Raw genomic sequence first — 15,082 nt, forward strand, 5'->3', positions numbered from 1 at the left:
ACAAGCGTTAATTTACAAATTATTAAATGTACGTATATAAATATTGCTTTAACTAAAAAACCGAAATATTTCTACAGAATTAATTAACATTATCACATTTATCAATCTTTTAAAATTTAGTAAACAAATCTGTCATGCAATGAACGATCGATAAAATCCTTGAAATAAAATTCACTAATTAATAACACGAAAATGTCTGGGAGCAAAATATTTCGCTTGGTTAAGATCTTTGAAAACAACAACACGTGATGCTACGCCATCGCGAAGACCATGAGTTGAACATTTCTTGTACTTGTGTAAAACCAAATGGCTAATTAAATTTTCTCAGTAGATGAGAGAAAAGTGTTAAAAATTAGCGAATGTGAAACGAAACCCGACGTTGATATGATGTGGTAGTTAGAGTGTGAGCTGATCAATTTGTTTTTTCTTAGCTTCGTTTTGTCTACATGACAAGTTAAGCACATCTTGTTATTTTGCTGAATATGTTTTCTTAAAAAGACTTTCATTGTCTATTTGACAATATTCGATACGTGAAGCGTCTTTCAGGGAAGAGCTGGCGAAAAGTTACATACATGTCAAAGCTTTTTAAAAGTTACCAAAACAATACCCTTTTTTGCATTGTCTATGAAAAGATTATGACGAATAGTGCAGTTACTCTCACATTGATACAGTTCTATAAACAAGATACACTTGACTACCAACCACAGTGAATTACGTGTTTTTAATTGTGGGCCTATTTGAAATGCTGGTATTGCACTCAGCTGCGCTGAAATTGTGTACAATGGCCAACGCTATGAGCAAAGCATACCTGCGATAATAGAAAAACACATTACTATTATTATTATCGATATGTTCATGCAAAGATGACGACACGACGTCCTAATGCAACCATTTCAGTCAACGGAAAAGCGCTTTTTTATTTTGTTGAAAGTTTAAAATTCCCTTCCTCAGCAGTCAGCTCACATGATCCACATTTACTCACAATAACGCATTGAATCATGCTTGATATGCATTTGCGAGCTCATCAGCGAAGTTTGCTCAATGTTCTGTGCTTGAATCCAGCGCTTGAAGCAGCGCCATCACGTGGTTTCAATAGAGAACTCGCATTATCACAAAGGTTGTTCCTTGACCTGCCAGAAGCTGTTTTTGTCACAACGTAGATCAAGAATTACGTAGCAGATCAACTACAAGAAGTTAAGAAAAACATTTGTAAATTTAATTTGTCTAATTTGATCACTGTTTGTGTTTTAATCCAGGGAAATTGTGGCGCGATGGAGTTCTATTGACCATAAAAAGACGAGCAGCTTTGTCGTTTTGTTTATGGAAAGCAGTAGAATGACAGTATTGTAAATGAATATATGATTGAATTTGTAACAACTACAGTAAGCTTCACAAGTAGTTAAGCACAGTAGTTTCACCATGGGTGCACAATGATTTTGCTGCCAGGAAATGACTAACTACGAGTAGTAAAAATAAATAGGAAGTTCAAGATTAAAAATCATTCAAACAAAACAGAATGAGTCAAATATGTTTCCCCTACGATCAGCACACAAGAGAACTTGTACCTGCGTGACTGCGGGCCCACTTCAAACCCGGAAACAATAAGTTGGCATACAAAGCATTTTTTGATATTTGATGCCTTTCTGCTGAAACAAACATAACGGTTAGAAGTGATTTGTCCATAACTTTGTCAAAAATAATCAGAAATCAATCAACCAAAGTGCCATCCCAGACAACAAAATCTGTCATTGACATTGATTTAAATCTGCAGTCGTTGAATCAATGTAAAAATAACGGCTTTTGCTGTCTGGGCATGATTCATAACTTCGTCGTCGGTAGGCTATATATTCAGTAACACTGTACAGAAAACTAGGCTTGACTGTACGTAATAACTTTGTTTACATGACGTGACAAATTGCTTGATGCCAAGCAGCGAGAAGAGTTTTTATTAATCTATCAATTTCACACTATTATTTAGCACAATGAAAACAAACCTTTAAATCTTTTTTAAACGTAAATAAATAAGATCTCGCCAAGCATTGCACAAGTGGAGAACTCCCGCATGGCTTGTGACGTCAATGTAATGTGGTGCAAGCAATTCCTTTGTACTCGCCTTGGTTGTAGAAGTGATTATCACAGGTCATTCCTCGAAACCAAGGTGGCACCAGTGGATCTAATGCCAAACTAATGGATTTGAGCTCATCAGCGAAGCACAAGATTGTTTTGGGGGATTATTAGAACTCTGTGTCAGGATCACTGTGAGTTTACACGTAAGGTCGTATCTCCCTGTTAAATGCACAATTTATATGGACAAAAGTCATGTCCTTTTTCTTGGAAGTAAAATAAATTAAACCAGCCCGATGAAGCTAATCTTCCCCGACGTTGCAAAAATGCGACGAAAAGTGAATTTCGCTCTAAAGGTGGAAACCTTACACGGCCACGGGCAATGTAGTTTTTATTGAGACCACGAAAGAATGCAGCGGATTACTCACAAACGTGGTACAAAATTTCACATTGTATTGATACAGAACCATAAATTGTCAATCAGAGAGGTGATCTTAATTAAGAAAAAAACATCCTAAAACACGAGAATAGCTTACTGATAAAAAAAAAAAACAAGTCTATGCCTATGGGTGTTGGAAAAAACATAAAAAAAAACTAAAAAAGCAAGATAATTTAAATCTTGACTCTGAACATGTGAACCAGAAAGTGTGGCTCTTTCTGACCGTAAAACAATTCTAAAATAAACATCATGAAATGTAAAAGCAATAATCGTAACACATAATGCAGCCCAGGCGTGTCACAAGTTTCAAAAACAGGAATAAACATGGTACTTAAGTTGCTATGTCCTATTGCATTGTGCAAACAACTCCACAAAAAAAGAAAAGCCATGAATCATACTCGATTTTGGTAATTCTTGTAAGTTAAATGTCCGTGACAAAACCTGACAATACAATCCCTGCTACAACATAATGTCACCTTTGGTGGTATACAAAACCTCGGAAGGCAAAAATTATGTTGAAATTCCTTCATCGTAACTTTGACGGCTTCAAACGTCAAACAGATTTAACTTTTTAACTTTCAACGACTTTCGCGCACGATGCGAAACAAATGAAATGTTGTTTGCCTAAGATACGCATTGACGTCAGATGCAGCGCAGGGAATGATGGAGTCCTTTTTTGTCGAAGTTATTTTGGGGTTATATGAAATTACGATCTACGGTCTTGTTTTGTAGTAATTTATTCGGGAGAATAGAAAACCTGTGCTTTGTGTTATGAATGAGCCCATGGCTACCAAAGGCGCAGCGCATACCAAAGATTGTTCAAGCAACAAAGGATTTAATGAAGATAACAAGAATCACAAATCAGGCTGTTTAATTTTTTGAACAATAATTCTCCACGCTACATTTACGTAAAGATACATCAATTTACTTTATAATAATGGTTTATTCCACATTTAAACACCGTCACTATTTTGCAGCGCTGCACTGTATAGTGTGTATAGGCTACACAAATATTTCAAAAATTGAAGACAACTGGCTGAAATAAGCTATTTTTTGTAAAACATAAAGTTGTTAATTTTAACTCTTAGCAATTATGCTTTGATCAAATATTAGATCATTAAGGAACACAGCTTTTTAGGTAAACCATCATTTATTTCAATATCCCGCTTCAGCACAGCAGAAACGTTTAATTGGACCATTAAAAGAGAACACACTTTGAGAAAAAAACAATTGAATTTGCAGAACGCTTGTTGTAATTTATTAATTTCAAAAACAGCCTTTGTGTGTTAATCACTAACTGGGATAAAAGAATTTAAAACACTCACGAGTTTGTTCATTCTGATAAGCAATCTAAAAAGAAAATCTCAAAGCAATCGTTTGCTGTACCACGAAGTTCCCAAATGTTGTAATTCAACATGTGTGCACTACATGAGACCTACCATGTCATAGCTTGTGATGTCTTGTGATAGCGATTGTATAAATGTTCAAGTGTAGCTGAATGGTAATCGGTAAAATTCTCCTAGAAAATACTAATAAAAAATCCCCATTTTAAGACGTTCATATTGTGGATAATGTTAAACAGCTTATCGTATCATTTAGTTAGTGTTGAAAGCAGAATGACAAACTGACAGAATAAGTTTCAAAGGACTTGTACTTGATGCAGTTTTCAGACGTAGTAACAAATAATACAATAAAATGAACAATAAAATAAACTACTTCGTCCTAAATAGCAAACTATCACACACAACATACAATAGGTTGCAACTCAAAGGTTAGTTGATGGCAGCAAATCTTACGACATTTACTTATTATCACGTCTTTTTAATACTGTTGTATCACTTGTATAACAAACTGTTTGACAATGTGGATATGGCATAAAAAATGCATAGTCGAAATTTTGTAAGCTGCATTCACAATTAAGCAACAGTTTCAAAAAACTAGATGGTTTTCATCTTCAGTACTAAAAAGAAATTAATTACATGTAACAAGTTCTAATCATTAAATTCTAACACCAAAGATGAAAACAGTTCAGAAGTCAAAACCTTTTCTGAATCATGAGTATAGTTTTCCAATAGCTGGCACTGTGTATTACTTTCAACTTGACCATATCATTTTGATCCTGCGTAGACATATGTACTGTAAACAGCATTTGCATTAAAAATGTGATCAACAGATTCATTTTAGCTTCGTTTGGCATCTTAAGCACAAACATCTTCGCATTCCACTGGACATGCACCAAAGGAGTTCTTTTTCTAGTGTTGTTAAAATAGACTTAAAGTTGAAACCAATACAGGCCTAATATTTAAACTTCTAGTTTTCACAACGTTCATGAAAAGCTTTTACGTTTGTCAAAACTTTTCAGTTCCAATAACTTTACTATTCAAGGCACGTGGCACTTTCGACATTGGAGTGCTCATGTTTCAAAAATGTCTGTGTTGCGTGTGAAACAAATTTGTTTATCTTTTGCTAAGCGTTAGGATTCTGCTCTTCGCGTAGTAATTTAAAGAATTTTGTAAAACCTAATTCCTGCCCAATCTGTGCTTAAAGAGCAGCAGGTAATTAGGTGCAGTTAAGTAAAAGTATAGCCAAGTCAGGCGGCTGACATAATCAGATTACAGGAAAGGTTGAAGTAACAAGCTACTACAAGAGAGAGAGCAAGATACCTTTCCAACAACACAGCCTGAACAAATCAACCCCTCATTAACTTTCGCTTTTTTGTCACGCACCCACTAAAATAGATAGAAATCTGCTCCACCATAAAGCATTGTCTGTTGAGCTCAAAATCCCTTTCGCCTATACATCAAACGTTAGTAAGCATTACAAATACGTAAACAAAACCAACGCAAGAAATGGAATGCCACAACAAGCTCAGATTGCGTGCAGTGCTGCAGAACTTCCAAAGCTCTGTCATCATCATCTCAGATTGATCTTCATTGTGGAGATTAATCCCTACGATAATGCCAATATGCTAAAACTCTCGTGTTAATCTGCAGACTTAAAGCTCATTTGTTGGTTTTAATAAGTTTTAAACTTAATGTGCTATGACACTACAAGTATTTGATTTCTGATCAAAAGAGATTTCTATGAAACAGATATTACAAGATGAGCCGCAGCGTTGCTTGGATTTAATCCTGTGATGTCATAAAATCGGCTGCTTTGGGAAAAATGTTCAATAATCCTTGAAAAGCTCATGCGGATTTAAAATAAACAGAAAACTTGTGGCCTGAGTAATTGAACATGCAGCCTGAGACCACTTAAACGAGAAAAAATCTCGTAATGGTGAATGAACGTGAACAATAGCAGGTTGTAACTCTGGCAGGCGGCTCGTGGACCATGACAACCGAATAAGGAGATTTCATTTCCAATTGTTTGTGGATGATGTATTCACAAGGCCTCTGTTTCCACTTGTCAACAAGAAATCACATTTCCTGAATGTTTTGAATAGACTCCTTATTTGGTACAACGCAAGTGAATTCCTTCCTTTGCAGGAAGTTAACTATACATAGCATTCATAAAAGTAGATATCATACGTGGCATGGAGGTGATGAGAAGAAACACCCATCCGTGCTCAAACAAACTCGTCCCTTGTTACAATTCTCGCTAGTGATCAGCGTCACTGTTGAAAAATCTACGTTGCGGCTAGGCACAGATTGTATCTCATGCTTGATGAAATAATTAACATTCGATATCACTCTTACATTTCTGAAAGTTCTAGAATTGATTGCATTGGCACGAGTTGCAATGTTCAGGTGATAGATAAATTGAATAAAGTTTTCAATCACCATTGCTTGGTTAAAAAAGTTTCTTGAATGCCACTGGCGTCAAGCTCTGTCCATTATCAGCAGCATAATTTAAATAGCCTACGCTAAATTTCGCTGTCCAAAATGCAGGTCTTTCAACCGAATTTAGCGACAAGATTGACAATGAAACGTAGAACGATTCATTTTCAAGATGAGGAGGATGTCAAAATTGTAGCTTCAACCATGTCTTTGTGGTCTCTTGAGAGGACATGTTATCGTAGTGAACCTGAACATCAATCTCAATCTTGAATACCGTATTCCATTCCATTGTTTTTTTCAACTTTCTATCAAGGACCTAGTTGCTGTTGTTACGTTAACCAGAAAGATTGAATGATAGAAGTAGTGCATAAACCAGAAAGTAAATGTAACTACTTCAGTCTAATTTCACCTCAATTGCTGTGACCAATAGCATCTATAGATGGAGTCCAGAGTGTACGTTTTGACCCGGGACCGTTTTTTAGTGACCCATAATCTTTCCAATGGGCCCAGGAGCCATTTGCCCATTACGCAGTTTGCGTTCACATAGCTCTAAAAATGCAGTCCGAGTGATATCATTACAAATAAAGTTTGTGTAAAATGTATTTCAAGAAGAAGCAAGTCAAAACGAAAAATTGTCATAACATTTTTCGACTTTTAATTCTTCAATCACCTTGCTGAATCAAGCATCTACGGTCAGAGATGAGTATTCTTTCATATGATTTATGGACAAACAATTGTTTCTCTCTTGAAGACCAGCTCCACTTCCTTGTGTAAGAAACGGGAAAGTATGGGAAAAGTTATAGTAGGTTAACCAAGCTCTAGCACTACCAAAGACCTGCGCTAGTCAAACCATGGCTTAAAATGGGCCTGCCTCATTTTTCAACGAGCATGACATCACTTTGATTTACTTTTCGGTTCTAGAAAAACAGCTTAGATACTTTCTATATTAGACTGCTTACCAGTTTAGCTAGAATGTGAAGAATGCTCATATGACAAGAAAATGTACATTATAGGATTGGCTAAGAATTGTGGTCTTTTAGCACATACACCAAAAAGTCAAACATTAGTCTTTTTCCAAGAACAGTATAATGCTGATTTGAAATTTCAACTCACGCGTGGTTTACATAAGCAATTATATTTAGCAATCCATCAATCAATTTTATTTTCTCGATAATTTCTACACACATTGCAAGTAAGAAAACGAGTCTAAATAAATTGAAAAAAAATTGATCGATGAAGCTACACCGCAGAGGCAGCCTACAGGTGCCAAAATTATCGTGCGGTTATCAAGTAAAAAGAATTAGCCTACAATTTTCAAAAGTTTTTACACATTCTAAATTCTAAGATTACGTTATTGGTGTGAATTATGTAAAAAAAGTTCTGCAATGTTGTTTTGAAAAGTTTTTAAAAAATCCCAAAAAAAAGTGTCAAGTCACTTTCGCTGACGTCACAGTTATTGTACGAAAACAAAAAGGTAGGCTTATAATCTGTCGCCGATGACCATCCAAGAAGTCCCTTGTACTAACCGCATTCGATCACACACATTTCATTAGACTGGTCTACACGATTTTTGCGGCATGATCTTTGAAAACTGATTTAGAGTAATTTTGAGTGCTGAATCCGAACCTGACCTCAGATTTATCCTATCACGTCAGGCTTGTGAGATATAATAACAACAAATTGTTACTTTTGTCAAAAGTGGAAAATTTGACGTTGCGTTTATCACACATACACATTGTGCTATATCCAGAAATCCAGGCCAAGTGGTGCATAAGTAACTGAATGCTGAAATACACCCACAAATTACAATTTTGATACCAATTTGTTTTCTAAGCAACATTATTAACCATGCAGAATAACAAGCTAAAAGGAAGGCTAAAAGTATAACTGACTCCCTGCCTCCCCCATCAATGTTTTGCATGAATATTCAAAGATTTAAGCAGGCCCATGGCAATGCTTGTTCCGTAACCTTATTTAAGCTGTTTTGGCCTGTCTAACACTAACCTTTCGCTATAGCACTGCATAATCTTTCACTTTTGGCAAAAATAAAGCATTTTTGTTATCATATCTTAAAAATTTGATGTGATAGAAAAAATCTGATTTCAGATTCGGATTCAGCACCCCAAAATTATCTGAAATCAGTTGTCAAAGTCCAAACCGCAGAAAAAAAAACTTTTTTATAGACCAGTGTTATTGGTGTTGAGTAAACATATGCTTTCCGACCACATACCACTCACGAACGCTAAAAACTTGTTTAGAAGCAGAAACATTGATTTGTAAGATTATGCAGCTGATATCAAGCGTCTTTACATGACCCATCTCAGTTAACAAATCAATTCAGTTTTGTAACGATTCAACATCTGCAGACGTCGAATCATTGTAAAAATAAACTGATTCGTTAGTTGAGATTGAAAAACGGTTTTGCGTAAAAGAGATTTCTAAATAACACTTTAAACAAGCACGTTGAAATTTTACTTTTAAGCGTGTAATTAAACATTACCTTTCGTGACAAATGTCTATAGCTCAAAACAGCTAATTACCGAGATTATCACTTAAAAAACGGTTTAAAGCACGACTTAGTTTGGACACCTTTCATTAATAACCATTTCAAGCGAATATTGATTCAGATCGTGAACTTGCGTTGGCATTCTAATTCTCTTTCATGTGTGCTTTAATCGTCATATGATGACTTGAAGTCAACTGATTTTTATGACACAATTTGGCAATTTTACGATGTCGTCAAAAGTGGCGCGAGGTACAGCAATAATGGGTTTGCACCCAATCGAATGTTGTACTTTTGGGAAATCCCATCAGAAAATCGCAATTACGTCACCAGAAATGACAGTAGTTTTTTGCCAATGTGTTTGTTGTAGGGGAAGTGTCGAAGAAAACGCACAGCCTATTGTTTCAGCTACAGCAACTTTGTCTCATGATTTCGCAGGTAATTGGTGTGTTGGGGAAACAGAACCAAGTTTTAAATTAAGGCTAAGAGGCTTATGGTTTATTGCACAAGTGGTAATATTAGTAACAGATCGTCTTCGAACATGAACACTTTTCAAGTCATTGCCTTGGCATTTTCAATACCACTTTGCGACTGACAGCACTGCTAGGGTACCAGGTCAATAATAATCCAAGTCAATTTTGACAGAAGCGATTCCTAAACTCCTCTCATTTGATCAAGACTGCTTCATTGTGGCATTTGTGCTGACACTTTCTAGCGGCTGACGAACAATTTGACTCGTCTTGGTTCAATTTGTGCGTTTTTATTGTTTTGGCATCGGACAAATAGAATAAAATTCAAAAATAAAGAAACAAATCCTTCAAGAAAAAGAAACTTGCCCAGGCCAATAAACAAAAACTGACGTTGAAATACCAATACCATCAAAAAGATAGCTGTAATTAGTTAGGCTAAAAAATTTCTTCTCACTGAAATTTTAAAAATTTCACTGGAACAACAAATCAATTGGTGAGACTGGCAGTTATAATGGTAAGAAAAGGATTTCATTTCACAATTAATTTTGAAAAAAATGTAAAAAAACATCGCCATACAAACGTAACACAATGCAGGCTTTGATACGTACATGCCAGTAACGGCGAGTCATGTGAGTAAAACAAAAGTCGTCAATCGTTTACTAAAACAAGCACATTGTAAAAATGTCTTGGGAAGCACTGGAAACATGGGCTTTTGCCGAAAAGTTATCAACTACAAAGATTAAAAACAAAAGATTTTTTTTTCCTTTTGCTGGTCATGTGAGCTAGCAACTAAACGATAAGCACTAACATAAAAAAAACGATAAATAATGTTGTCACAGTAGGAGAGATAACATTGTGTTAGCTACCTTCAATCGAAATCGTGGGCAATAATTTTTCTTAATTTTTTAAATGATCGAAAAAAGCAGAAAGTATGGCTTTGCAAACCAAGGCACCATTAGATTCGGTCGAAGGTATTGTAGGCACAACGTGTGCAAAAACATCATCAGTGATCACTATCAGACATGCAACTTCGTGAGCGGCGTTCGCAGTACAAGTGCAATGCGTGGTTAGCTGACTATCGCACAGGGTGGAGCGCATTTCGCCTTCCAGCAACATTGTCATTCACTTGACCGCAGCAAGTCTGTTATTCGGCACAGTGGTTGTCGTTCATACGTTCTTCGGGCTGGCTGGCCGAGCCTCGCCCTCTGTTGTCTCTGTTACGTCCCCTTTGACGTTTTTCGTACAACGCACCGTCACTCTTCATTGACGAGAGATTCTGAGTGGAAAATCACGGCGCAAGCAGCCGCGTCATCGTGGACAGCAATCTACTCTTCGACCATGTTGTCGAGATTTCGCTGCCAGTCCTCGGGAAGGCTGTCGCGGAGACATTGCATCTGTTCATGGCCCAGCTTCGTCTTGTCGTCAAGTTCTCGCTGCTCCATGATAAGCGCGGACTTCATCTTGATGTAATGCTCGTAATCGGCAAACTGCTCTTGGTCGAAGTAACCGGCAAGGATCTCTGACACAGCTTTCTGTCGTCTGTCGATGTTTTCCTTCAACTGTTTAGCCTCGTTGTGCTGTTCGGTCAGTTTCTTTCGCTTGTCACAAAGAAGTTCCTGTAAAAATAAGTAAAACCATGAATAACTTGTTTGCTCCAAAAAAACAAAACAAACATTACAATTGCGTTAACGTTTAATAGTGGCAGGAAAGAAGATCACAAGAATGATCCTTACCATTTCTTGTTTTGCGGCATCAGCTGGAAGCATCTGGATCGCGTTTTCAACTCTTGCCAATCTTCCGGAGAGGGAGAGAAGGAGATTGATGATCTTGTCGACATCTTGAACGAAGATGTTGTATTTTTCCTGCTCTCTCTGCGTGCAGACCTTCTTGGCCAGATCGTGGACATGCTTTCCCAAGCCTTCGTTTTCCCGCATCTCAACATCCAGAAGACCTTTCATGCTCTGGAGATCATTAAGTTTTTCTTTGATGCTCAAGACGAGTTCAATCTGTAAAAGAAACGATCGTTAAGTTTCAAGAAATACTTTTTAATTTAAATGATTTTAAACTTTTTGTGACAAAACTTATTTTTCCTTTCTTGCAATAATAAATTTTATCACATCAAAATAATCACCTTTTTTCTGTTGATATCTTCAAAGGTTTCTTGGTTTTCAAGTGGAATTTCGCCTTCAGCAATTTTTTCTTTCACCAAGTTCAAGATCTTTCCTTTTGATGCTGATGTCTTGTAATAGGTAGACGATGCCGGCAAATTGTCGTGGCATGAATGACCATTTCTAAAAGAAAATCACAAGCATTTAGTCATTGAAACAGCTATAAAGATAATGGAATGGTAAGGTATTAGTGGTAGTGAGAATGTGTTGGGACAGAGAAGCAGCGAAATCGATGTCGTAAAGCAATAAATTGACTTTTAAAAACCAACAAAGATTTACAGCGGCAAAACTCGACCCATAATCACATACAAATGACTTCATATGTGGATACTGTACTTCTATCGCAACGCGTCAGCAAAACCTAAGTTTAAAAATTGCAATAAAACAAAAAGTATTGCAAAGTTTTCCTAAAACCTGATAACTTATGTAAAAAATTACCTTTTTCTCGGAAATCGCCTTGTGATTGTTTTACAATAATAATTATTATTATTGCTGTCGGTGCTATTATTATTCCCTTTGTGTGGGAGAGGAGAGGCTGGCGGGGATACAGAAGCCGGAAAAGCTGGACAGCAAATGTAAACCACTCGAGCTGTTCTTGGAGCCATTGTCGTAATAAATAAAGTCAGACTTTCAACCAAGTATAAAAGTACAAAAATCACGTTTTATTGCTAAAAAGACAAAGAGAGAAGAGATTAAAATCTGAATTCAAAAATCCTCAATGTTACAACACAATGCTGCTACTCATCTCATACACTTCAATCTCGTAATATTTACACACTTCAGTGTTTTGTTTACTGCGAAAATTTTGCTGCAATACTCCCATCGATTTACACTTTCTCAAATGCTCCAGCAATCCAACAAACAACCAATCTATGTTACTTCTTCAAACCTCTTCGCACAACTGCGTGAAAATATCTGACCCAAATGACAGCGATGTACAGAATTTATAGACACGAGAGAAAAAATACTCTCAAATTCAGAAAAGTTGTTTGCGAGCTCTTGGAAGTGGCAAGCAACTGAACGACAATGACAATCGCTGCGAAAAGAAAAAGGCGAACGAGAGAATCATTCATCAACAACGGGTTGAGGCGATAATGGTTGTCGAATCTCACTCCGAACCAAGTTGTTATAAACAGAATATTCCATTGAATAGAATGTCATGGCTACGGTGATAAGAGTGCGCAGTTTTTAGTACAAGACAACTCGTAACCTATTTATACATTAAAATTTTGTCATCTACCAAACGTTATACAAAGGTGTCTGAGACTAATCAAAACACAATCGATTTTGCAAGCAAAGATTTTCAGAATCCAATTAACCATATTATGTTTAATAATGACTTTTTACAAATACTTATTATGTAGTTAACCCATCAGTCATTTCAAAGCATCGCATTGGTAATGAAACACAAAGCAACCGTTTTTGAATTAAAGAGACAGAAACATCGGAAAATATAACAAGCAGATGAAAAATCGTAGGAAGATCATGCAGTCAGGTATAACACCAGCAACGTAAACCCGCACTGAAACCAGGTGATAAGCTGACTCACTTTCTTGCAATCTTAATCCTATCTCATTATACCAAGGCGAGCTAAAGTTCCCTGCGATTAACAAACTGTAGCTGCACGCGATGTCAGTTGGCTGCAAAGAATGTTTACTTGTATTTGCCGCAGGCTCGCACGCAGGAAAGGTGACTTAACAATAACATCACTGATGTGGAAAATTTATTTTTAAAGACAGAGTTGCAATCACAGCACTACTTCCACTTGGATTTCACGTCGGTTAAACGTCAGGAATGATAACTTTAAAGAGTTTAAAATGCAACAATTTAACTTTAGTCGTTCAATGATTTTTCAGAATTGGATGAAAAAGCTTGTGTGAGTCGGGGGGTTGCAATTTATTTTTCAAGGGTCACCTTTTATGACAGAAGTTTCTCGCAAGGGTCACAGTTTACGAGACATTTCGAGAACCGAACGTTACGTTTATACAATGTTGGTTTATCTCAAATCAGCGTATAACAACAGTAAATGTACTTCCACTTTGCAAAAGCAGTTGACATAAGAACGGCAATTTCCGCTGCCATGTTAGAACAACCTGGTTAACTCGTATGCGTAACCACTAAAGGTCAAATCGACATGTCATTCACTTCTTTCGTATGGAAGCAGTGTCCAGCTTCCATCTTCGACTTGTATCAATGAGGCAACTTTGGTAGAAAAGTCATCTTGTTGAACCACGAACACCCAAAACCAAACAAGAATACGGCATTTCTCGTATCAAAGCAATAACATTTTATTTTCATTTTTTACCATGTTAAATGTCGTGTTGTTGCTTGATTTTGCGTGTTTCTATTACTTATGTTGCCACTGCAAGTTTGGAAGCTAGAAAAGCGATATGATTGAGAAGGTTTAAAATTTTAGATGTGCGTACTAGATGACACGTGAAGTAAATTTTCGGCTTTGCTGAAGTAGGTCAACTTCCCAATTGTTCTGTCTGCTTGATGATAAGAAAGTTTAGCATACAAAATTAACTGGGACATGGTCCATATATCTTCATAGGCACTCAGTAGGACAAGTTAACATTCAACAAGCGAACTGTTTGGCGACTCCATGACCCCGACAACTCGCAAAACTACCATAAAAAGTAATTGACACAGCTGAGATAATGAAGTAATTTCCTTTTGTGTATACTGGACTAGTGGACGGAAACATGGGTTGACAGATTGTTTGAGGGAAAACGTTCACCTATTCTTTGCATTAGCGAAGTAAGTGCATATTCTCGGCAACCGGTCCATTTAGAAGCATTAAGGTCTTTGCCAAAACAAGCACGGGGCAGCTTTACTCGACAACATTCATAACCCATCGATCACAATTACACAAAACCCACAAATTAAGTTATGTAATGTTTTTCAGGACCAACGACATGTAATCAACGTTGAAAAATGTATATTTTTCATCGTCACAGAAAAGCTATGTTGCCCGGAGTGTCATGCCCAGGCACCTCAACAGTGCAAAGGTTTTAGCATGACTTGATTAGACTTTTACAATAATTCAAGCATTGTCAAGAAAGTAAACAGCCTTGGTGGAAACCAAACCAATATTGTTAAAGTTGAATTGGTAAAAAGTTGATCGATGAAAAGTGCCGACGTTGTGAAAAAATTACGTCACATGGAAAAAAGTTGTGAAATTATAAATTTTCGGTATTTAAAATCGTGCGCCACAAACAACATATTTTGTGACTTTTGAAGAAAAAAATTTCAAATCTAAACCAAAATTACCCGAAAGCAACTTTATATTTTCACATTGAGTTTCGCTGCTCTGTTGACAAACGTGATGACACGTACAAGCCAAGCCCATCAATGCTACGAAAGTACAAAAACCGCAATCGGTTTGGAAGAAAACTGTATTCCAGAACACGAGGCAACGACGAACTTAGAGGTTATGCAAACATGAACAGTGAACACTCAAGACAAGAGTACGGCAATACGCTTCGAAAATCGGTGGCAGTCCAACTGATTTACTGCTCCGATCATGACAAGAAAGAAATCATATTTCCAACTGAATTGATGGATCGAAAACACCTGCAGATTTGTATGTTTAATATGTCATTGCGTGTCAGTGGAATAAAAGTGAAGACATGAGGCCTTTATGTGACTGCTTGCTG

General features: G+C 36.7%; 1 protein-coding gene across 3 annotated transcripts in view; it reads right to left on the reverse strand.

The window, feature by feature from the left end:
* Positions 1-9,529: 9,529 nt before the first annotated feature.
* LOC145779385 (uncharacterized) overlaps positions 9,530-15,082 on the reverse strand; it is a 66,327-nt gene continuing 60,774 nt past the window's right edge. For all 3 annotated transcript variants that reach the window (XM_082590962.1, XM_082590961.1, XM_082590963.1), the window contains 3 exons: positions 11,387-11,546; positions 10,989-11,261; positions 9,530-10,871 (listed from right to left, as the gene is read on the reverse strand). In XM_082590962.1, the coding sequence (XP_082447088.1) occupies positions 10,581-10,871; positions 10,989-11,261; positions 11,387-11,546 (724 nt within the window). In that variant the 3' untranslated portion in view covers positions 9,530-10,580. The remainder of the gene's footprint in view (positions 10,872-10,988; positions 11,262-11,386; positions 11,547-15,082) is intronic.

This window comes from Aplidium turbinatum, chromosome 11 (genome assembly GCF_918807975.1).
Source record: "Aplidium turbinatum chromosome 11, kaAplTurb1.1, whole genome shotgun sequence".
Taxonomy (NCBI): Eukaryota; Metazoa; Chordata; class Ascidiacea; order Aplousobranchia; family Polyclinidae; genus Aplidium; species Aplidium turbinatum.